We start from the raw sequence: 25,521 nt of genomic DNA, 5'->3' as shown, positions 1-25,521 counted from the left end.
CCTTCTTTGACAGAGGAAGCAGTAGAAGTCATATAACTTGATTTTAGTAAGGTTTTTGACAGAGTGCATGACATTCTCATAAACAAAACTAGGGAAATGTGGTCTAGATGTAATTACTATAAAAGGTGGCTGCATAACTGGTTGAAAATCCATACTCCGAGTAAAAAACAGTTACCTACCTTTCTATAACTGTTGGTCTTTGAGATGTGTTGCACATGTCCATTCCACTGCAGGTGTATGTGCACCTCATGCACAGATGTTGGAAACTTTTTTCTCCTTACAGTACCTGTTGGGGTGGCTCAAGCACCCCCTCTTGCTGGGCACCACCACATGCTGGTATAAGAGGGTGAAGCAGCCCCGGCCCACCTCATTTCCTTTGTACCAGATGCACTCTAATATACAGGGGAAGGCGGGTGGGTCATGGAATGGACAAGTGCAACACATCTTGAAGAAGAAGAAGAGTTACAGAAAGGCAGATAACCCTTTTTTTCTTTGAGTGATTGCACATGTCAATTCCTAGGTAACTCACACACAAACAGCTATGTAGGTGGGTTCAGAGTTTATCTGAACAGTGATTCTAGAATCACCGTCTGAAACTGGCATAATCTTTGGACTGAGGGTAATGACGTAATGAAAAGTGAAGATGTGGACTGAAGACTGATTGCTGCTTTACATATTTTGGTAATTGGTACTCAAGCCAGGAAAGCTGCAGAAGTTGCTTATGCTCTAGTAGAGTGCCCCAGTATGCTAGCTGGCTAGTCAGTTGGTAGCATAAACAGATGCAGGAAGAGCTCCTGGAGGAAATCATCTGGGAGGAACTGGATTGCTCTTAACACTGTCAGCAACTGCAACAAAAACCTGTGTAGAATCATAGAATATCAGGGTTGGAAGGGACCTCAGGAGGTCATCTAGTCCAACCCCCTGCTCAAAGCAGGACCAATCCCCAATTAAATCATCCCAGCCAGGGCTTTGTCAAGCCTGACCTTAAAAACTTCTAAGGAAGGAGATTCTACCACCTCCCTAGAACTCTGGAATGATTCAGTATGCTCTAGGTTGAAAGCTAATGCTCTTCTCACATCCATTGAGTGAAACCTTCAGCCTTGCTTATGGTGATGGGGTTTTGGAAAAAAAAGTTGGCGAACTTGGTTAATGTGAAAATTAGAGACTACTTTTGTAAGGATCTTTGGGTGCAGCTGGAGATAAACCTTAATCCTTATGAAAATTGTGTAAGGGGGTTCTGACACCAAAGCTCTCAACTCATCAACCCTTCTGGCTGAGTTGATCACTGCTAAAAAGGCCACCTTCACACACAGATAATGGAGGGAGCAAGTTGTGAGTGGTTCAAAGGGAGGTCCCATTAGAGTTGCCAGGACTAAGTTGAGATGGCAAGGAGGGACAGGGTCCCAAATTTAAGAGTTTCAGAGTAACAGCCGTGTTAGTCTGTCTTTGCAAAAAGAAAAGGAGTACTTGTGGCACCTTAGAGACTAACCAATTTATTTGAGCATGAGCTTTCGTGAGCTATAGCTCACTTCATCGGATGCATACCGTGGAAACTGCAGTAGACATTATATACACACAGAGACCATGAAACAATACCCCCTCCCACCCCACTGTCCTGCTGGTAATAGCTTATCTAAAGTGATCATCAAGTTGGGCCATTTCCAGCACAAATCCAGGTTCTCACCCTCCGCCCCCTCCCCCCCCAAACTCACTCTCCTGCTAACTTAATGATCACTTTAGATAAGCTATTACCAGCAGGAGAGTGAGTTTGTATGGGGGTGGGGGGGTGAGAAAACCTGGATTTGTGCTGGAAATGGCCCACCTTGATTATCATGCACATTGTAGGGAGAGTGGTCACTTTTGATAAGCTATTACCAGCAGGAGAGTGAGTTTGTGTGTGGGGGGGCGGAGGGTGAGAAAACCTGGATTTGTGCTGGAAATGGCCCAACTTGATGACTTGTGGAGTCAAGGACTGCTCCAGTGAATTCTGTTGTCCGTACAGGTCTCCGTATTGATTTTTCTAGATTCAGCAGGAGCCCCAGAGCATTGAATATGGATAGACCAGTGGATATGCTGGAAAGGACTGGAGATTCTGATCAAACCATCGTCCAGGTACAGGAACACATGGACACCTAATTTGAAGATGCAACCTGAACCTGAAGTGGAGGCAACTATCCCCATGCAATGCCTTGGCTGGGAGTTGAAGTGCTGCTTCCATAAGCAAGCACTTAAGCCTTGCTGCTCTATCCTTTTGTGAATGGGGTTTGAAGCCCTTGCAGATGTGACAACTGTCACTAATGTGGGCCTCACCCAAGCACTTCAGGCAGGTCAGATGAGGATTACTAATCAGCATGGACTTTGAACACATCCCACAGGACTTGAACCCTAGGGATTAAGGCATCGTTCTGGTACCGAGCCCAGTACCAAAAAGAAATGAACAGTCCCAAAAGACACAAAACACAGAAACCTAGTGCTAACTTACTTGAAAAACTAACAACTAACAATAATTAACTTCAACTGTTTACAACGATTACTTTGACAACTATCACTGGCCATAAGAACGAACTGAGATGGGTTGAGGGCAGCTCCCCCCTTTTATACCAGCACTCAGTGGCACAAGGCAACAGGAGGTGCTCGAGTCACCCCAGTGTGTATTGATGGGGGAAAAAAGTCTCTGACATCTGTGCACAAGGCATGTACACACCTACAGTGGAAATGACATATGCACTCACTTGAAGAAGAATGATCAATGATTTGCTGTCAAACTGGAAGGTGGTGTTTAGAGGGGTCCCGCACGGATCAGTCCTGGGTCCAGTAGTATTCAACATTTAATTAATTACTTGGATAATGGAGTGAAGAGTATACTTATAAAATTTGTGGATGACACCAAGATGGGAGGGGAGCGTTGCTTGCATTTTGCAGGACAGGATTAGAATTAAAAATTGGAGAATTGATCTGAAATCAACAACATGAAATTCAATGCTGATACTGTAAGTGCAAAGTACTATATGGAGGAAGGAAAAATCAAAGGCACAACTACAAAATGGGGAATAAATGGCTAGGCAGTAGTATTGCAGAAATGGATCTTATAGAGGATCACAAATTGAATACAGCCAACAATGTGATGCAGTTGCAAAAAAAGGCTAATATTCTTGGATCTATTAAAAGGACTGTCATATGTAAGATATGGGAGGTATTTATTCTACTACTGGGCACTGGTGAGCCCTCAGCTGGAGTACTGTGTTCAATTTTGGGTGCCAGACTTTAAGAAAGATGTGCGTAAACTGGAGAGAGTCCAGAGGACAGTAACAAAAATGGTAAGATTTAGACATCTGACCTTTGAGGAAAGGTTAAAATAACTGGGTATGTTTAGCCTTGAGAAAAGAAACTGAGTGGGGCCTGATCACAGTCTAATATGTTTAGGGCTCCTGTTTATCAGGGTTTAATAATTTCATTTTTGAAGGTTTATTTTTTTTAGCAATTTTTGAGTTTTATGTAATTGTTCTGAAATGGGGGGTTTTCAGGTCTTTCTCTTCGCATATACTGTAATGACTAATGTATATTATACATATTGCTCATTACAATATCAATACCATTACATCCTCGATACTTTTTGTAATGTTCCCTAGTGCACTAGGAACTTCTAGTGTGCAATAGCAGGGTCCCCCCGGACCAATTAATGTACAGTATGTTAGTGTGCTTGACAAGTCACATGCCAGTGCTCCACGTTACTGTTCCATGCACACAAATCCTTGGATACAAATAACCATTTCTAGTGTTTTTCTGGTGTTAAACACCAATTTCATGGTTTTTTGTATTGGGGGTGTTTTATCTGTGCTTATTGGTTAAAACCTAAAATCACAACTAAATTTGTTAAGGGCTGTTATAAAGAGGACAGTGATCAATTGTTCTCTACGTCCACTGAAGGTAGGAGAAGTAGTAATGGACTTAATCTTCAGCAAGGGAAGTTTAGGTTAGGTATTAGGAAAACTCTTCTAACTAGAAGGATAATTCAGTACTGGAATAGGTTATCAAGGGAGGTTGTGGAATCCCAATTATTGGAAGTTTTTAAGAACAGATCAGACAAACACCTCTTGGGGATGGTCTAGATATACTTGGTTCTGCCTCAGTGCAGGGAGAAGGGGTTGACGAGATAAGCTCTCGAGGTCCCTTTCAGCCCCACATTTCCCATGATTCTATTATTTCAGTCCACCATGTTATGGTAATCTGCTGCAGGTCCGGTGCACATTGCTGGCATCAAACTTTACCCCAATGAAGAGATTATAGTACCTGATTCATTCAGAAAGTAAACTGCATGAGGAAGTTCATTTTCATCCAGCTGTAACTGACTTTCTTGCACCAGTACTAATAATCGCTTATAGTCAATCACAGGAAATTCAGTTGGAACATTTTCACGTTCGAATAAAATTATCTTCTCAAGTTCCAGATAGCTGTCTGGGATTAGCTGTCCTACTACTGGCTGGTCTCTGATCTGTGTAATTATGAATAATAATCTTAACACACATTTTATTTAGTTTTTGTTTTAAAATTTCAGACAGATGCATGCAAGATGTAAATTAAGCAGAGAACACAGATAATCAAAGTCAATAGAACAAAAGAAGAATTATCTGATGGCTAATCACGGCTTTTTAAAGATTCACAGAAATAAAAATATTTCAATATACATTATGAACATATTTTAAAAATTAATTTTTCATAAAGAACTTCAAAAATTCATTAATATGCAAAAGTAAATAATTATATACCTGACATCTGAAAATATTTTATTTTTCAAATCTTTATTACCACAATAATCAGAGTTCAGCTAAATGTTGAAAAGATCTGAGTGGGGAATCCTGTATGTAAGAGAAGCATGCATACCAACGACTAAGGCTGCGAGTCTGTCACGGAGGTCACGGAAGTCACAGATTCTGTGACTTTCCGTGACCTCCATGACTTCTGCAGCCACTGGTGCTAGCTCAGGTGCCGCCCGAGCTGGGCAGCCCTGGGCCAGCAGCAAGAGCAGTTTGGGTATGTGGGAGGGGGCTAGGGACAGTGGGTTTGGGGGGGTGCTTACCTCAGGGTGTGGGGGCTCCCGGGATCGCACAGCCCTGCAGTTCCTAGGAGTCGAAGGGGCCGGGGAGAGGGGGCTCCGCGCCGCATGTTGCTCATGCCAGCAGGCCCCGCCCCCGCAGCTCCCATTGACTGTGGTTCCCGGCCAATGGGAGCTATGGCAGTTGGCGCTGTGGCAGGAGCAGCATGCCGAGCTCCCTGACCCCTCTGCCACCTAGGAGCTGCAGGGACACAGACCCAGGTAGGGAGCCCCTGCCAGCCTCCTCAGCACCAGCAGAGCTACCGGCCGCGCAGTGCGGCCCCCCTTAGCAACAGTGGGGGTACCAGGCTTCGCTGCCAGTCTCTCCCCCAGCAACAGCTGGGTTCCTGTGCCGTGCTGCCCGACCCCCACCAGCGGGGTGCCCTAGACCACCCCTCCCAGAGCACCCATGGCACCCCGCCCAAGTTTTAGTCATGGGTATTTTTTGTTAAAATCATGGACAGGTCACGAGCCGTGAATTTTTGTTTACTGTCTGTGACTTTTACTAAAAATACTTGTGACTAAAATATAGCCTTACCAACAACATACTCTCAGCACTTTAGAATCCTAGTGCTGTTCTACATATCTTAGAACTAATCATTGGGACAAAATCCTGGCCCCACTGAAGTCAATGGAAATTTTGCTATTGGCTTCAGTGGGGCCAGAATATCATCCCGGGTATTTATCTGGAACTAACCTAAACTGAAGCAACTACGATTTTTTAGAGATCTATAAATGGCCTTTCAGATTCTTATGTGAACATTTTTCATATAAGATTTCTTCCAGCTCTTTTTACCTTTCCCCTCTAGTTCTCTTATGATCCCTTACTGGAATCAACATTAATGTTTTACTGAACCAAATATCTTTTGACATTACTCAGTAGTAACAAATACCTTTCTACCTTGAGGCTAGAGAAGAAATCATGAGTATTATTTTTGCTCCACAAACTACTTATCTAGTTAATAATCTTCCTCTGAAGACTCCCCCTCAATTTCTTAAAATGCTTAACAATCTGGTGCTGGATTTTATATGCGACAAGAAATATTACATCCTTAAGTACCCTTGGAAGACTGACAGCCTTGGACTACCTATTTTATACTTAAATAATTTTACTTTTATCTTCCAACCTGTTTCCTCATGATTTTCCTTTCACAGAAGCTCTACAAAATATACAATTCCTCCTTTCTCCTTATAGCTGCCTTATTTTTTATTATCAATGAAGTCTAAACACAATGCTAAATTACAGTCCTGATAGCTTCTGAAGTGTAAAGGTAGGAGGACCACTGCTAAGAATTCTGCCTTCCTAATGCAAAATATCTCCAGAATTCTGTGGAAAATATGGCGAGATGCGGGACTTCACATCTTTAAGAGGTGTATCCTGCATTCTCCCCAGTGCTTCTCTGTTCATAGCTTACTGAAGTATAGGAGATGGGTCTATTCTGTTCCACACAGACATACCCATTCTGGGACAATAATCAAAGGCTGGTTCCCATCCTGTGCACTGCTGAGCATACCTAAACAAATTATGGATGTTACTATGCTGGTAGACTGTGGCAAAGGAGAAGAAAGGGGTTTTTGCAACCTTTCCCCAGCATTTAGTGCACCAGCACAAAGCTAGACATAAATATGTTACTTGGGCTGTTCGATCATTAGGGCAGGCACTGTGGGTGAATTCCTGCCTACAATGATGCCAATGGGAGTTTCCAATGACTTCAGTGGGGCAGGATTTCTCCTTGTGTCTTTCAAGTATCATGGTCACTGATGGCACTACATAAACAATGAAGAAATAGACCCAGAAATAGAAGCTAGACCCTGTCTTCCCATTAGATTCTCTATCTTCATGTCTCTATATGAAGAGCCTTCTACACCCACTTCTAGGTGTAAAATCCTGGGCTCAATTCTCCACTACACCCAACCACAGCTTTGGCATAATGGAGAGAGAGGCCTAACAGGGAGCCAGTTGCAACTCTCTCTCCTCCATGAGTACACCCTCCTCCTCGCCTCTGATCTACATGCTGCTTCTCCACTCCTCTTATCTCAACTGCCAATACATCTGGCCCCGACCTGACACACCCAAGTCCCCTTGCGCAAGACACAGTGAAGCAGCTGGTGCAGAAAGCAAGAGAGCTACCTCCACTAGTTTTACACCAGTGGATATTCTCCCTATATAAGCTGATGCACCTTTGCTTTTCCCTTCATAACACATTTTTTAAACCGTGCAAACTGAAGTTAGTGGATGGGAGAATCTGGCCCCCTTATCTTCAGCACGACCCATTCTGAACTGCTGCTTTAAAATAACTCACCTCAACTTTACAAACTTTCCACTTTCATCATTCGCCTGGATTAACCTTTAGGAGACAAAAGCATAGTCCTCCAGCAAATCGCTGTGTCACAAGTTTAAGAATTTAGAAATGGCTGGATGCCAACATCACACAAACATTCCTCTGTCTCCCTTAATCTGTTATTTCTAACTGCAGTGATGTTGCCGTTCAACAAGAGTGAGTAGCTGTTGATCAGACCAATCCAACAATCCATCAGAAAAAGGTTAATCTATTTCAATTTAAATGTTTTATTTCTGATATCTTATATGTTAAACAAAAACTATACTTAGATGATATTTGTGCTAAAGGTTTTGGAGAAAAAAGTAATGAAAGTAAATCTGTTGGTATTTTTGGGTTAGTGATTTGCCTTCTTCATTCTGTTATGTCTAAGGTATTGTAGTAAGTTTTATGAACTTGATTTCAAGCTAAAAAAAAAAAAGTGTTACAACATTGTTTCCTCAACAACTTTCAATGTAAAGAATAGCATATGGTTTACCTTGAAATTCAGACTCTCCTTTATTATGGTTTTCCGAAGTTTGATCATAGCATCAGATTCTTCTGTAGCATTTACAAAATGACAATCTTGGATTGCTGGGAAACCCCTTTTATTCAACAGCTCTCTGGTAATTTTACTCAGACAGGCCTTACGTTGTTTCTTATCAGAGACATCTAAATGAGTGCCAACAAGAATCACGGGGGATGATGAAGCTCGAGCCTGTTAATAAGATCCACACAGTTTGTTATCTCAATGTTGAATCATGATTTTCTCTTTATGTTTACACATTTCAACAATTCAATCATAACAACTTATGAAACTCTAGGAATACAAAAAGGCAACCATGTTTGTCACTGCTGCCTCTTTCGGTCATAAATTTATATTTGTCTATTTTCTTCTCAGAAGCAAAGGCAGGGTAATATTAGGAATTTTAAAAACTGATTTAATTCACAACCTGCCGGAATTTATGAAAAAACCTGAGTTTTTAAAATATGTAATACAAGGAAATATTTTAGGTCTGCTGATGGAGTAATCAGTAGAACTAAATCTGAAAGTATATGCGTTTGAAACTGCACATCCATTTTATAGTTTTGATTGGGTAAGGCAATAAAAATGTTACAGACCTGTGTCTGTAATATATTTTAACATGCAAGGATGGGTTTGATCCCGAACACAGATCTTTATCTTGGGGAAGCTAGGATCTAGAATCCAAACTTTGCAGCTTGGTTCCATCTCTAGTAATATATTCTAGCAAACGTATTTTTAGAAAATACAAATCTTTCAGCAAACAAATTGGTGCATCAATGAACTAGAGGTACTGAAAGTGGGAAAGCAGTACATGTCAATTATGGCCTTTACTAAAAATTCACTGACTATGGTTTTATACCTTGGGGCAGGGAAACAAGATGTGAACACTGTGTGATGAGTGAAGGAAAACAGCAGGTAACAGTTATGAGAAGAGTGAAAAAACCTAATATCTTTGTACTGATCAACCTCTGGTACAGTTAGACTGAAAACAGTGAGGGTGTAATGCTTAACTTGACAGTTAAGGGTAAGATGAGATCACGGACGTCATGGATTCTGTGACTTAAATGGACCTCCGTCACAACTTTGGCTTCAGCCTCGCCGCAGTGGCAGTCAGCGGCAGGGGCTAGAGCTGTTCCCCATCATGGCAGTTGTGTGTTAACTATTATAACTCTACTGACTTCATTGCAGTTTACAGCAGTGAGAAAAGTGAACCAGGGCCAATGCTCAGAACTCTCTATTCAGTATCCAACAGTCCCCCTTACACTGTTTCATTAGTCTGTGCAAAATAACATCACAACTTGCCAAATTCTTAGTATGCATACTCTACTGCACAAATTTAAATTGAAAATTGTACTTTATAAGTCTGCAAAAAATTATAAAGACATTTTCATAATCAATAATACGCATTCCAGAAACTTCCTCATCTTAATGTTTGTACCAGCTGAACAGGACATACAAAATTTTCAAGTGAATTCTCTTTGATGTTTTCACAGAGTCACTTGGAATTTAAAAATCTATATTATAAAAACTTTTCTGTTACCTTGATATTAAACAGCCACGGCTTCATAGCATCCACTTCTGCTTGTCCTTTGCTGAGATCATAAACAGCAAGATACAAGGCTCTCTGAGTCATAAAATGGGGATGAGTGCTGTAGAACTCCTCTTGTCCTAAATGATAAAGAAATCAAATATTTTATACTACTTTCCTCACTTCACTCCTCCAGATGAAATAAACACAGCAGAACCTCACTTCTCCTGAATTCACTAATCTGCAAACCTAATTAATTCTCACAATAATCCTGACAGTCCAATCTCACTTCTCTGTAACGCTTTCCATTGATTTTAATGAGCTTTGGATCAGACTTATGATAAACTGGGAATCTAGCAACCTCAGAGGCTGCTTCTTCCTCCATGAACTTCCTAAATAGCTAAGCTGTACAGGAACAATGCATCTAGAGAGATACCCAGGTTTAGACAGCTGACACCAGAGATACAACACTCGTAGCTGTTTGACCCTGGCTGTGGAACTTAAATAGGCAAGATCAGACTGAGCCCAAGCATGACTATGTTCAGATCTAAATGAGACACAGATCTTTTGATAAAGACTCTTCCTGGGAACACTGACCACTTTTAGAAAAAAAATCCCTAAACATACAAACTTACTGAAACCTGGAAGGAGGCGGTGGGTTATATAACTATAAATGAGAGAGAGAGAGAGAGAGAGAGAGAGAGAACGAACAAAAACCAAAAACACATACGGGGTGAAATCCTGGCTCCCCTGAAGTCACTGGTGAAACTCCCACTGAATTTCAATGGAATCAGGTTTTTACCACCATTTTTCTACTCACTCATATTCTTCCACAATTGTATTTGGTTCTAAGGGTATGTCTACACTACGAAATTAGGTCGAATTTATAGAAGTCGGTTTTTTTTAAATCGGTTTTATATATTCGAGTGTGTGTGTCCCCACAGAAAATGCTCTAAGTGCATTAAGTGCATTAACTCGGCGGAGCGCTTCCACAGTACCGAGGCAAGCGTCGACTTCCGGAGCGTTGCACTGTGGGTAGCTATCCCACAGTTCCCGCAGTCTCCGCTGCCCATTGGGATTCTGGGTTGATATCCCAATGCCTGATGGGGCTAAAACATTGTCGCGGGTGGTTCTGGGTACATATCGTCAGGACCCCGTTCCCACCCTCCCTCCCCCCGTGAAAGCAAGGGCAGACAATCATTTCGCGCCTTTTTTGTCTGCTGCCAGCCAAAGATGTAAAGGATAGATGGAGTGGGTCAGAACAAGAAATAGACCAGATTTGTTTTGTACTCATTTTCCTCCTCCCCTGTCTAGATCACACTGCAGTCAGTCACAGAGAAGGCGCAGCGAGGTTAATCTAGCCATGTATCAATCAGAGGCCAGGCTAACCTCCTTGTTCCAATAACAACGATAACTTTGGTGCACCATTTCTTATTGGAACCCTCCGTGCAGTCCTGCCTGAAATACTCCTTGATGTACAGGCACACCCTTTGTTGATTTTAGCTCCCTGAAGCCAACCCTGTAAGCCATGTCGTCAGTCGCCCCTCCCTCCGTCAGAGCAACGGCAGACAATCGTTCCGCGCCTTTTTTCTGTGCGGACGCCATACCAAGGCAAGCATGGAGGCCGCTGAGCTCATTTTGGCAATTAGGAGCACATCAACCACCACACGCATTATCCAGCAGTATATGCAGCACCAGAACATGGCAACGCGATACCGGGCGAGGAGGCGATGTCAGCGCGGTCCCGTGAGCGATCAGGACATGGACAGAGATTTCTCTGAAAGCATGGGCCCTGCCAATGCATGCATCATGGTGCTAATGGGGCAGGTTCATGCTGTGGAACGCCGATTCTGGGCTCGGGAAACAAGCACAGACTGGTGGGACCGCATAGTGTTGCAGGTCTGGGACAATTCCCAGTGGCTGCGAAACTTTCGCATGCGTAAGGGCACTTTCATAGAACTTTGTGACTTGCTTTCCCCTGCCCTGAAGCACATGAATACCAGGATGAGAGCAGCCCTCACAGTTGAGAAGCGAGTGGCGATAGCCCTGTGGAAGCTTGCAACGCCAGACAGCTACCGGTCAGTTGGGAATCAATTTGGAGTGGGCAAATCTACTGTGGGGGCTGCTGTGATGCAAGTAGCTCACGCAATCAAAGATCTGCTGATATCAAGGGTAGTGACCCTGGGAAATGTGCAGGTCATAGTGGATGGCTTTGCTGCAATGGGATTCCCTAACTGTGGTGGGGCTATAGACGGAACCCATATCCCTATCTTGGCACCGGAGCACCAAGCCGCCGAGTACATAAACCGCAAGGGGTACTTTTCGATAGTGCTGCAAGCTCTGGTGGATCACAAGGGACGTTTCACCAACATCAACGTGGGATGGCCGGGAAAGGTGCATGACGCTCGCATCTTCAGGAACTCTGGTCTGTTTCAAAAGCTGCAGGAAGGGACTTTATTCCCAGACCAGAAAATAACTGTTGGGGATGTTGAAATGCCTATATGTATCCTTGGGGACCCAGCCTACCCCTTAATGCCATGGCTCATGAAGCCGTACACAGGCAGCCTGGACAGTGGTCAGGAGCTGTTCAACTACAGGATGAGCAAGTGCAGAATGGTGGTAGAATGTGCATTTGGACGTTTAAAGGCGCGCTGGCGCAGTTTACTGACTCGCTTAGACCTCAGCGAAACCAATATTCCCACTGTTATTACTGCTTGCTGTGTGCGCCACAATATCTGTGAGAGTAAGGGGGAGATGTTTATGGCGGGGTGGGAGGTTGAGGCAAATCGCCTAGCTGCTGGTTACGCGCAGCCAGACACCAGGGCGGTTAGAAGAGCTCAGGAGGGCGCGGTACGCATCAGAGAAGCTTTGAAAACCAGTTTCATGACTGGCCAGGATACAGTGTGAAAGTTCTGTTTGTTTCTCCTTGATGAAACCCCCTGCCCCTTGGTTCACTCTACTTCCCTGTAAGCTAACCACCCTCCCCTCCTCCCTTTAATCACCGCTTGCAGAGGCAATAAAGTCATTGCTGCTTCACAGTCATGCATTCGTTATTCATTCATCACACAAATAGGGAGATGACTACCAAGGTATCCCAGGAGGGGTGGTGGAGGAGGGAAGGAAAATGCCACACAGCACTTTAAGCACAGCACTTTAAAAGTTTACAACTTTAAAATTTATTGAATGACAGCCTTCTTTTTTTTGGGCAATCCTCTGTTGTGGAGTGGCTGGCTGGCTGGAGGCCCCCCCACCGCGTTCTTGGGCGTCTGGGTGTGGAGGCTATGGAACTTGGGGAGGAGGGCGGTTGGTTACAGAGGGGCAGCAGTGGCAGTCTGTGCTCCAGCTGCCTTTGCTGCAGCTCAACCATACACTGGAGCATTCTGGTTTGGTCCTGCAGCAGCCTCAGCATTGAATCCTGCCTCCTCTCATCACGCTGCCGCCACATTTGAGCTTCAGCCCTGTCTTCAGCCCGCCACTTACTCTCTTCAGCCCGCCACTTACTCTCTTCAGCCCGCCACCTCTCCTCCCGGTCATTTTGTGCTTTCCTGCACTCTGACATTATTTGCCTCCACGCATTCGTCTGTGCTCTGTCAGTGTGGGAGGACAGCATGAGCTCGGAGAACATTTCATCGCGAGTGCGTTTTTTTTTCTTTCTAAGCTTCACTAGCCTCTGGGAAGGAGAGGATCCTGTGATCATTGAAACACATGCAGCTGGTGGAGAAAAAAAAAGGGACAGCGGTATTTAAAAAGACACATTTTATAAAACAGTCGCTACACTCTTTCAGGGTAAACCTTGCTGTTAACATTACATACATAGCACATGTGCTTTCGTTACAAGGTCGCATTTTGCCTCCTCCCACCGCGTGACTACCCCCTCAACCTTCCCCCCTCCCTGTGGCTAACAGCGGGGAACATTTCTGTTCAGCCACAGGCAAACAGCCCAGCAGGAATGGGCTATACTGAGTGTCCCTGAAGAAAAGCACCCTATTTCAACCAGGTGACCATGAATTATATCTCACTCTCCTGAGGATAACACAGAGAGAGAAAGAACGGATTTTGGTTGAATGCCAGCAAACATACACTGCAATGCTTTGTTCTACAGTGATTCCCGAGTATGTGTTACTGGCCTGGAGTGATAAAGTGTCCTACCATGAAGGACGAAATAAGGCTGCCCTCCCCAGAAACCTTTTGCAAAGGCTTTAGGACTACATCTAGGAGAATCGCAAATGCCAGGGCAAAGTAATCCTTTCACATGCTTGCTTTTAAATCATGTATAGCATTTTAAAAGGTACACTCACCAGAGGTCCCTTCTCCGCCTGCTGGGTCCAGGAGGCAGCCTTGGGTGGGTTCGGGGGGGTACTGGCTCCAGGTCTAGGGTGAGAAACAGTTCCTGGCTGTCGGGAAAACCGGTTTCTCCGCTTGCTTGCTGTGAGCTATCTACAACCTCCTCCTCATCTTCTTCGTCCCCAAAACCTGCTTCCGTATTGCCTCCATCTCCATTGAAGGAGTCAAACAACACGGCTGGGGTAGTGGTGGCTGAACCCCCTAAAATGGCATGCAGCTCATCATAGAAGCGGCATGTTTGGGGCTCTGACCCAGAGCGGCTGTTCGCCTCTCTGGTAGGCTTGCCTCAGCTCCTTCAGTTTCACGCGGCACTGCTTCGGGTCCCTGTTATGGCCTCTGTCCTTCATGCCCTGGGAGATTTTCACAAAGGTTTTGGAATTTCGAAAACTGGAACGAAGTTCTGATAGCACGGATTCCTCTCCCCAAACAGCGATCAGATCCCGTACCTCCCGTTCGGTCCATGCTGGAGCTCTTTTGCGATTCTGGGACTCCATCATGGTCACCTGTGCTGATGAGCTCTGCATGGTCACCTGCAGCTTGCCACGCTGGCCAAACAGGAAATGAGATTCAAAAGTTCGCGGTTCTTTTCCTGTCTACCTGGCCAGTGCATCTGAGTTGAGAGTGCTGTCCAGAGCGGTCAGAATGGAGCACTCTGGGATAGCTCCCGGAGGCCAATACCATCGAATTGTGTCCACAGTACCCCAAATTCGAGCTGGGAACGTCGATTTAAGCGCTAATCCACTTGTCAGGGGTGGAGTAAGGAAATCGATTTTAAGAGCCCTTTAAGTCGAAATAAAGGGCTTCACTGTGTGGACGGGTGCAGGTTTAAATCGATTTAACGTTGCTAAATTCGACCTAAAGTCCTAGTGTAGACCAGGGCTAACATACAAACGTGATAGGCATATTGGAAAAACTTAAAGGCAAGATAAAAAATTAGGGTGGTTAGTGTACGCTTAGCCTGCATATGTATCCCTTTTGGTTTACCCGAACAGAATTCTGATGAAGTACACCAGAGGGAGCCCTTATACAACTGTTATGGCCTGTAACTTTAACTATAATTTAACTTAATTTTGCCTTAGTGCAGGGGGATGGATTAGATGATCTCTTCCTGTCCCATTCAGTCCTACATTTTTATGATTCTACAGCAAATTGCAGTACTCAACTATTCTGTAGTCACATTATAATTAATACTAAACCACTATTATCAAAATAAGTGATCAGAGTACATTTAATGATGGAGGTATCCTTGGATCTTTTGTTTTATGTATTTGTTCAATTAATCACTAATTTGCAAAATTCAGTAACTCACAATGAGTTCCTTGATCCTGAGTATGAATTAGCAAGATTCTGCTATATGTGGTTTGAGATTTTACAGACCGTTTCTAGGAACAAGCATTGTATATATGAGTTAATCAGGGCAATAAATTAATAGGTTTGTGAACAGAATACCTGCAAAATCCCAGACATTTAATATCAAATCCTTCTTCACTTTGCCTTTCACTGGAACTGACCAGTCCTTTACATCTATGCCTATTGTAGGATTCTGTGTCCCCAAATCTGATCGCTTGCATTTCATTAGTTGTTGTAACAGTGTAGTTTTACCACTGCCAGTATTTCCCACAATCATGAGTTTCATTCTGTTATAAGGGACAGCCTTCTTTAGCCGCTGCTGAAGAAACCTGGCATGAAAAATAGTTGATAAGAAGTGTATAATAAAGACACATACCAAAAGAAGTCTCGAACTGACAAACCAAGATAACGCCAACCCCTTTTCAAATTATTTACGTAAACAATTCTTTAATATTACATGTAATCTTTTTGACAGTATGTGTGTTCATTTTGGATTTTTAAAAAATGTTTAAACACAGACTAAATATCTTGTGTGTTTTGAATAACTTCTGCAAAACTTTCTATGAGTGACATATTGTAACATATTACAGATGTACTAAGCAACCATTGAATACCTTTGTTTGTGTAAGAGTCATATGCTTTTCTGGAGGTATCATCAACTCATAAAGCGGTACTATTACATTTTCATATGGCTATGGACCACATTTTTCTTGAGGAACAAAGATTCACCAGAATCATAACTAAGTAAAAGATTAGGTGGGAAATCAGTTGATACCTTTAAAGGGGCATATTGTTACCACACTATCCACGGTGTATTCCATGAAGACATGAAAAACAGACAACAATAGGATAACAAACCTTATAATGTCTCTGGCTTTGCATCCAACATGTTTGAAATCTAAATTAAGATGAAGCCCATCCAAAGGAAGATCCCAGACTTTGGACAACTTTCCCATTTCATCTGGAAAGGAACTCAAGCCAGGATTATAACTTACATCCAGAGATGTCAAGTTTTCAAGGAAGCCAATCTGAGGAGGAATCTGGATAGAGAAAAGTTAATAAACATTTGAGCATTTACTAAAAGTGAGCATTTATTTGTCTATATATGAAGATGAATATCTTAAGCAAATATTTAATAAGACCAAACACAATGCCAATTCTTTTTTTCCAGTTATTATCATCATCTAAAGTACACATACCTAATATCTTGATCGGACAAGAAAGTAACTCTTAAAGAACTAATTTTATATCCCTTTTACAAAGAAGACGACAAACACTACTCTTACCATAGATTAAAGACAGAAAAAGTTTAAGGAAAGATAGTCATATTCTTTTCAAAGGCAATACACAGTTCTAATTACATGCTATTTTACTACTAGGGTCTTCAATCACAAAAAGTAGCGCAAGAAGGGCGGAATTTAATTTAGGGTTGATCTGAAAACCAAGTGATCATTTTAAAGACCATATATAAATATGAAAAGTGGTTTGATATTTTTAAGCTTAGGCACCGATGGGTGCTCGACCCCCCCCTCTGCCCCTGGTCCCGCCCCGACTCCACCCCTGACCCACCCCCTCCCACCCCCATTCCAATCCCTTCCCCAAAGTCCCCACCCCCTACTCCACCCCCTTCCTGCCCCTATTCCGACTCCTTCCCAAATCCCTGCTGCCACCTCTTCCCCGCCTCCTCCCCTGAGCGCACCATGTTCCCGCTTCTCCCCCCTCCCTCTCAGAGCTTGCTACAGCTGTTTGGCAACAGCAAGTGCTGGGAGGTAGGTGGAGAAGTGGGGACACGGCACGCTCAGGGAGGAGGCAGAGGAGGAGGTGAGGTGAGGTGAGGTGAGGCAGGGCGAGCAGAGAGCTTGGCTGCCAGTGAGTACAGAGCACGCACTAACTTTTCCCCGTGGGTGCTCCAGCCCCGGAGCACCCATAGAGTTGGTGTCTATGTTTTTAAGTATCTAAAAATTCATACTTTACCTCCTTTAACTTGTTATGGGACAGGTGTAGCTTTTCTAGCCTAGACCATGCATATGCTTTTTCATTCAAGTCCAAAATGTCTATCTGATTGTAGTTAAACAAGAGCTCCCTTAAGTTTAAGGATTTCCAGTGCATAGGTCCAGGCAGGTTTATGATTTTATTGTTGCTTAAGTCTACTGATCGCAAACTAAGAAAATAAAGGGGAAAATTAGCAGAGAAAATAAATAAAATGGAGACTAGCTATAAATATATTAATCTGTTATAAACAAACAAAGGGGGAAGATATTAGAATAAGAATTCCTGTTGGAAATTTAGATAGGAAGATAGAAATTTATTGACGACCCAAGGCCAACCTCAACAATGTTCAAGGAATTAAAGGTACAAAGCAACGGTAATTATCTGAGAAGATATTGCAAATAGGATGTGGATATATCAGGGGAAAAAAAGGAAAAGAAAATCAGAGAACTAGGATTGATTCAATAAAGCGTACTTTTAATGTATTTATTTACACATGAAATTATATATTCTGGAAATGAACACTCAATGTAATCAATATACTTATTTCAGTGACTGAACCAAAAGTGGCACTTTCAAATACATGCATGTGCAGTTACATCAATATGGGATAATATAATTATTTTTATTTATATAGTATGATAAGCTTGCATGGTAACGTCCAGATTAATAAAAGACCAAAATCTAAATTCTACTTTCAGTCACACCTGCGAAAATATGGAGTAACTCAAATTAAATCAATAATTATTCCAGGTTTTTACCCATATATCAGAGCAGAATTTAGCCAATGGTCCCAGGTTCAAGTGACTTCACAATAATGGCATCTTTACTAAAATAAACATGCTCAGAGCATTCATTTCAATATAATATCAGAAGAATGTTTATTTTAATGTGTTTTACGAGATTCAAATAAAAAGGCACTGTTTCCCCAAATGTTTTTGCATGTATATACTGGAAGACAACATGCTGAAGAAACACATGCATTGTGTGTATTTATTTCTATGTGCAATCTATTGAACAAATGCAGCTGTGTTTATTTCAATGTGAGGTATGAACTATGCAAGAAATTCATAGTATTCTTTTCTGACTTTTCTGGGCTGGGAGAAACAAAGCTTGAGAGCTGCATCTCCTTCAATTAGTATATTAAGTTTTAGGGCTCTCAATTAATAGCAGTTAACTCCCATGATTAACTCAAAAAAATTAATCATGATTAATCACAGTTTTAAATCACAATGATAAACAATAGAATACTAATTGAAATTTATGGATTTTTTCTACATTTTCAAATATATTGATTTAAATTACAACACAATACAAAGTGTACACTGTTTACTTTATATTATTTTTATTACAAATATTTTCACTATAAAAACGGTAAACAAAAAAATAGTATTTTTCAATTCACCTCATACAAGTACTGTAGTGCAATCTCTTTATCGTGAAAGTGCAACTTACAAATGTAGATTTTTTTTGTTATATAACTGCACTCAAAACAATGTAAAACTTTAGAGCCTAGAAGTCCACTCAGTCCTACTTCTTGTTCAGCCAATTGCTAAGACAAACAAGTTTGCTTACATTTATGGGAGATAATGCTACCTGCTTCTTATTTACCATGTCACCTGAAAGTGAGAACAGGTGTTCACATGGCACTTTTGTAGCTGGCATCACAAGATATTTATGTGCCAGATACTTCTATAGAAGTAGCTGGAGTCAATATGTAACCAGTAGTGGACACTGGAATGAGTAACAGGAGGGGGCCACAGAGATATTGGATACATAGAAGAGGGGGGTGGAGCTGCAGTGCTAGAACCAGGAGAAGTGATAGGAGGGAGCTGCCATGTGAGAGATGTATACAGGAGCAGTACTGGTGCCTAAGAAGTGACTTGAAAAAGTGGGTTGGAGAGTAGTGCTGAGGCTGGAAGGATAGAGAGAGGAAGTGGGCGAGTAAATCTCTCTGGAGCTTGGAAAGGTGGTGGAAAGGAATGGGAGTGCCAGTGGAAAGGAGCAAGTGCATGAGTGTGAGAGGTGTTGTTAGGCCATTTTAAAAATAGTTAACATATTAAAAACCAGCCTCATGGGTCTGTGTATTATTCACATCTGGACTGAGTATTCTTTACATCCCTAGTATTAATATGGTTGCAATTAAAAGATGGCCAAAATAATGCACTCGGCACAATGTGCTAAAATTTAACGTTGCTGTAACAAAACTTAATAGAGCTAGTTTTCACATGAATAATGCTTTGAAGGAACAGGATAATTTGTGACAAATGCAGCTCTAACCCAATTCAACTTAGGGGGCCATAAGCAGTGTTATTCTTTGAGAAAGAACTTATCGTAGATATTTGGGAAGAGAGCCACTGGACTCAGTTGCTTTGTGCAAAAGGATGAAGTTCCAAGACTTAATGAAAAGAGAAATTGCCAATATCTTTTCTACCTTCTTTGCACCTGAAAAAACAAATTGGTTCTAACTCTGGAGGCAAAAATGGGCAGCTTCAGCATTCCTAAAAACATCTTTTAGTTTAAAAAAAAGGAGAGGTTCATAGTTTGGAACCATCTAGGGGATTCAGGCTTCCTCCAGTTATTGAAGAAAAAGTGACCGACTCTGGCTTCAGTTAATGGTCACCATGTTTTCAATTTAGCCTTTTTAGGATGATCGTCTGAAAACGTTGAGTAGAAACATGCCGTATTTTCTGCTTAATAATGGCCATTCCACTAGGTTTTCCTTCACAGAAGGCACAACATTGGCATTAACAAGTGAAATAACTTACTGTGGAAGAAGAAGAATTGCTTCTGGAATACTGACAAAATGATTTTGAGATAATTTTAAACTTGTTATGCTAGATGGCAAGTTAGATATGGTATCTAAAATAGAAAAGAAACTGAATTATTTCCTTTAGGCATAATTTTTCAGCACTTTTTACCTTAGTTTATAAAGCTGTCATTTTCTAAAATTAGAGATAGATTGTGAGGCTAGTTTCCAAACACAGGTATCGGATTCTATTTTCTGGTGCTCAAATTGGCACGTAGAAGCATAAATAACCATTTTAATCACCCAAGTGTTAACTTGAGCTGCCAAAGACAGGATTTGGATTTTCTTTTTCAGGAACTCCCATCTGAAAACTGAACTCCCAATTTGAAGAGTTTAGAGGAGAATTAAACACCTATTTTCTCCAAATATTTCTACCTTTTTTTTTTTTTTTAAACTTTTATTAGACACTATGACATTTAATTTCATATGGTTATCCAACACTGAAATATTCTTATTTACATTTTGCTGTGTTACTAATACTATATATGTTTGTCATTCCACCAATGTAGTAAAATACCATATGTACATAAAAGATCGCTTAAAAAAAACTTAATTTATTCCAGACACAACAGCTACATTCTGAAAGACTGAGAAACTAGATTATAAGCATATGCAAAATAAAAAATTCTGTATGTTGGATAGACATGTACAAAATTCTAATAATAATTTAAGAACGTCTATAAATTCATTAGGACAGGTGGATTCATGTATTACATTTTCTCAAATTAGTTAATTTTTTGTATAAAACGTTTTAAGCCATTGAATTACACTCTATATTGCTTAGTCAAATGACAGGAGAAATCTATGCAGACACTCAAAGGTTCACTCATCTCATTTAAACCAGTATACATTTAAATAAATGGGAGTTATACTGGTGTAAAATTGGCATGAGAAAAGAATGAAGTTCAAGTTTAATATTAATCAACAGTTATCACACCACAGTACCTGAGATGCAACAGTTATTTCCTATGGCAAGCATAGGGAAATAGTATTGTATGTGTGATAATTGTTGTGGTAAACTGCGGCTAATGGATATAGTATGGTAACTGTTGATAAATGTTTAGGAGGCTAATACTGTATATTAGACCTTGCTGTTTTTCAAGCAGTCTTTACATTAACTGTTCTGCTTTGCCTTGTCCGTATCTAGACTACGGCATGTATCATCTAAACCTCTCTCACCCTTTTTTTAGCAACTCCTAGAATACTTACCAAGTAAATTCATCCTGGCACTAAATATCTCCAATTTTGTGCACTCCTTGAGAAAATTAACAGCCAGGGATGAAATATTGTTCTTACTAATGTTTAAAACTTTCAGTTTCTTCAAGCATATGGGTGAACATATACCTGAAATTTTGTTTCTAAGGTAAAGGAAAACAAAATTACAAGTGTTATACAAAACTACTTGCTAAAAAATGGAAAGTTAGAGTATGGACCTGATTTTGCAGTCTTTAATTATGCAAACAGAAACTGAAAATAGTTTTACCTGAGTAAGGACTGATGGATCAGGATTGAGATTTATCCACAATACCAATGCATATGACAATGTGAATACCTCACCGTATGTATTTATTCACTTTATAATTCAAATGTTAGCGTGTGCAATAAAGTGTCATTTTCTGATTATACATTAAAGTCCAATCGTCAAGCACATATGATTAAGTAAGGGTATGTCTACACCAGAATTAAAAACCCGCAGCTGGCCCATGCCAACTGACTCAGGCTCGCAAGGTTCAGGCCAAGTGACTGTTTAATTGCAATATGAACATTTGGGCTGCCATTTAACTTGAGCCCCGTGAGCCCAAGACAGCTGGAACGGGCCAGCCGCAGGTGTCTAACTGCAGTGCAGACATACTCTGAAACCTGCTCACATAGGGTAACAGCCGTGTTAGTCTGTATTCGCAAAAAGAAAAGGAGTACTTGTGGCACCTTAGAGACTAACCAATTTATTTGAGCATGAGCTTTCGTGAGCTACAGCTCACTTCATTGGATGCATACCGTGGAAACTGCAGCAGACTTTATATACACACAGAGAATATGAAACAATACCTCCTCCCACCCCACTGTCCTGCTGGTAATAGCTTATCTAAAGTGATCATCAGGTTGGGCCATTTCCAGCACAAATCCAGGTTTTCACCCCCCCCACCCCCCCACAAATTCACTCTCCTGCTGGTGATAGCCCATCCAAAGTGACAACTCTTTACACAATGTGCATGATAATCAAGTTGGGCCATTTCCTGCACAAATCCAGGTTCTCTCACCCCCTCACCCCCCTCCCAAAAACCACACACACAAACTCACTATCCTGCTGGTAATAGCTCATCCAAAGTGACCACTCTCCCTACAATGTGCACGATAATCAAGGTGGGCCATTTCTCACACACACACACCCCCACCCCCATACACACACAAACTCAGCAGGAGAGTGAGTTTGTGTGTGTGGTTTTTGGGAGGGGGGTGAGAGAACCTGGATTTGTGCAGGAAATGGCCCAACTTGATTATCATGCACATTGTGTAAAGAGTTGTCACTTTGGATGGGCTATCACCAGCAGGAGAGTGAATTTGTGTTGGGGGGGTGGAGGGTGAGAAAACCTGGATTTGTGCTGGAAATGGCCCAACCTGATGATCACTTTAGATAAGCTATTACCAGCAGGACAGTGGGGTGGGAGGAGGTATTGTTTCATATTCTCTGTGTGTATATAAAGTCTGCTGCAGTTTCCACGGTATGCATCCGATGAAGTGAGCTGTAGCTCATGAAAGCTCATGCTCAAATAAATTGGTTAGTCTCCAAGGTGCCACAAGTACTCCTTTTCTTTTTGCCTATGTGAGCAGTTCCACTGACTTAATATGTGTTTGCAGGATTGCAACCTAAAGAGCATCTATCAATTTAAAAGAAATCGGTAACCAATTTCTACAGGACATGGACAGACAAGGAGAATACAGATAGTTCTAAGATTAATGTATCATGTTACAATGGATGTATTCTAGAAGAAAGAACAAGGGAAACAGAGAGTTAAAGATTTTCAGTGTGAAATATAAACTAAGATGTTAGAGATATTTGGGAATTAGAGGAATAGCAAAAACCTCTCCACCATGGTGGTATTAGAAACATGAACTCATCTAATGAAACATAATAAAAATGAAGAAATGGAAGGGAAACCTGGATTCTGCATCTCCTTGCTTTTGTGAATTTAATTAAATTATAACATATTTTTGATCAGAAAATAATTTACATTCAGTGACACTGATTATTTCCTGCAATTTTTGTTAAACAGTAATCAGATAAACTGGCACTATTCTTACCCTTCTAGCATTAACTGTTCCAAGTTTTCTGCAACATCCACAAGAAATTTAGGAATGCATGACAGCTGATTGTATGATAGATTAAGCTGCTTTAGAGATGGGCATTTGCTATGTGGATCCAAAGCTAAGGAAGGGCCAATTTCATTCCGAGAGATATCAAGGTTTGCAATACAATTCATTTTCAGTAAATAAGTAGGAAAAGATGCAAACAGGTTACTGTGCAAATCCAAGTCAGTCAAACATTTCAAAGTCTGAAAGAAAAGGAGAATTTCTTTTTAAAAAGTGCAACACACAGATATGAATTTCTAATTTTTAAAATAAATTAATATTTAGGCAATTCACATTTATTTTATTTATCCTATCAAGTAAAATGAGAGAAAATGGTAATTATTATAATGTATTATATAATATTATATCAATAAAATAAAGAGGATGTTCAGGCATGCTGTAATAAAACTAACTAGTACAATTACACAAAGCCTTTAGCACAGTGGTCTCCAATCTTTTTACATTCAAGATCACTTTTTGAATGTAAGGGCAACCCAGGATCTATCCTGCCGCTTCCCCAAAGCCCCGCCCCACTCACTCCATCCTCTCCTTTCTCCGTCACTCGCTCTCCCCCACCCTCACTCACTTTCACCGGGCTAGGGTAGACAGTAGGGGTTTGGGAGGGAGTGCGGGCTCTGGGCTGGGGTCGAGAGATTCGCACTGTGGGAGGGGGCTGAGCCTGGGGCAGGGGGGGTTGGAGTGCAGGAAGGGGTACAGGGTGCTGGCTCTGGGAGGGGGTCAGGGTTGGGGCAGAGAGTATTTGGGTGCAGGAGACGGTGGGGGTACTGGCTCTGGGAGGGGGTCAGGACTGAGGCTTGGGGTGCAGGAGGGGGTTGGGATTCAGGCTCCGGAAGGGGGCTCAGGACTGGGGCTTGGGGTGCAGCCTCTTGCCAGGTATCACTTACCTCCGGAAGCTCCTGGTTGGGGTAAAGTGTGGCTGCCGCTAAGGCAGACTCCCTGACTACCCAAACCCCACGCCACTTCTGGAAGGGGCCAACGCACCCCTGCTGGAGGTGGGGGGCGGGCAGCACGTGGCTCCACACATTGCCCCTCTGCAAGCACCGCCCCCGCAGCTCCCATTGGCCACAGCTCCCTGTTACCGGCCAATGGGAGCTGCAGAGGCAGTTCTTGCAGGCAGGAGCAGTGTGCAGAGGGAGATCCTTGCCCCCGCAGCTGCGCTGGCCACTTCCAGGAGTGGCGTGGGGCTGGGGTAGGCAGGGAGTCTGTCTTAGCGGCAGCCCTGCTACACCGTCAGAGATCGCGATCAACTGGGAGATCCTCTAGGATCAACCAGTTGATAGCAATCGACAGGTTGGTGACCACTGCTTTAGCATATAAGTAACATAAGCAGTTCTGATTTCCATTTACATAATTCAATCACAAACTATCTGTAACATATACTTCCCAGTTTGACCCTCTGCAGCAAGTATCCGACAGAAACTCCCTGAGCATGTCTGCACAACTACCACCACATTCAATTACTGCATGAAAATTGTACACATGCAAATTAGGGATGCGAATGTACACACATAGGCACAATGATGACAATCTGGTCTTTGATCTTAAAAGAACTGATAATTTTCTTGCATTATGTAAAATGACATAAAATTACCTCACACAGTTGTTCTGGAATGCTTGTGAGTGCATTTTGGTGCAGCTCCAATTTCTCAAGACGTTCCAAGTGACCAGTTAAGCAGCAGTTCTGACTGATGGCATCTATATTCTCCAGCTCATTTGATGAAAGATCTAATGACTTAATATATTCTTTCTCAGAGACCAAAGACGACAAACTGTCTGATCGTCTTAAATGTGATTGGAATTTTGAGATCCCTTCTATTAAAACAAAAACATAAGCATTCATCTTCACAGGTAAAACATACAACAATTTAATAAACACGATTTCATTTATCTCTGAATTACAATTCACAGAATTTCAGGTCTAACTCTGTACCCAATGAAGGCAATGGCTGTTTAGATATTGGCTGAAACGGGAGCCAATGAGGACTGTTAAGAAGCTACAATTCAAATTCCTATAGGGTTCTATAGGGAGTAGAGGGATACTGGTGTTCTGCAGAATACAAATGGCTTTAAAAATGCTTCTTAGGGCTGTCATGAATGTACATTATTATACATAATCTTACAGAAATTCTTTGTAAGAAGAGAAAAGTGCTTTACTGTATAAGCAACATTTGTACTGTTTTAATAAAGTTTAAAGTA

At 41.8% G+C, this 25,521-nt stretch overlaps 1 protein-coding gene and 1 long non-coding RNA gene across 14 annotated transcripts in view; one reads left to right on the top strand and one right to left on the bottom strand.

Annotated features, from left to right (window-relative positions):
- The window catches only part of LRRK2 (leucine rich repeat kinase 2), a 151,408-nt gene that overhangs the window by 66,530 nt on the left and 59,357 nt on the right, over nucleotides 1-25,521 (bottom strand). For all 12 annotated transcript variants that reach the window (XR_012156822.1, XR_012156823.1, XM_073328432.1 and 9 more), the window contains 10 exons: nucleotides 24,917-25,137; nucleotides 23,257-23,507; nucleotides 21,166-21,314; nucleotides 19,916-20,009; nucleotides 17,133-17,319; nucleotides 16,017-16,198; nucleotides 15,258-15,487; nucleotides 9,477-9,604; nucleotides 7,910-8,128; nucleotides 4,291-4,492 (listed from right to left, as the gene is read on the bottom strand). Coding sequence is in view for 10 of the 12 variants with exons in the window: in XM_073328432.1 (XP_073184533.1) it covers nucleotides 4,291-4,492; nucleotides 7,910-8,128; nucleotides 9,477-9,604; nucleotides 15,258-15,487; nucleotides 16,017-16,198; nucleotides 17,133-17,319; nucleotides 19,916-20,009; nucleotides 21,166-21,314; nucleotides 23,257-23,507; nucleotides 24,917-25,137 (1,863 nt within the window). In the remaining 2 variants the exon portion in view is untranslated. The remainder of the gene's footprint in view (nucleotides 1-4,290; nucleotides 4,493-7,909; nucleotides 8,129-9,476; nucleotides 9,605-15,257; nucleotides 15,488-16,016; nucleotides 16,199-17,132; nucleotides 17,320-19,915; nucleotides 20,010-21,165; nucleotides 21,315-23,256; nucleotides 23,508-24,916; nucleotides 25,138-25,521) is intronic.
- The window catches only part of LOC140905323 (uncharacterized), a 46,940-nt gene continuing 28,930 nt past the window's right edge, over nucleotides 7,512-25,521 (top strand). For both annotated transcript variants that reach the window (XR_012156827.1, XR_012156826.1), the window contains exon 1: nucleotides 7,512-7,636. This is a non-coding gene — a long non-coding RNA (uncharacterized lncRNA). The remainder of the gene's footprint in view (nucleotides 7,637-25,521) is intronic.

The sequence above is a fragment of the Lepidochelys kempii genome, chromosome 1 (assembly GCF_965140265.1).
Source record: "Lepidochelys kempii isolate rLepKem1 chromosome 1, rLepKem1.hap2, whole genome shotgun sequence".
Classification (NCBI taxonomy): Eukaryota; Metazoa; Chordata; order Testudines; family Cheloniidae; genus Lepidochelys; species Lepidochelys kempii.
The sequence above is the reverse complement of the archived record's forward strand: the minus strand, read 5'-3'. Positions and strand labels throughout refer to the sequence as shown.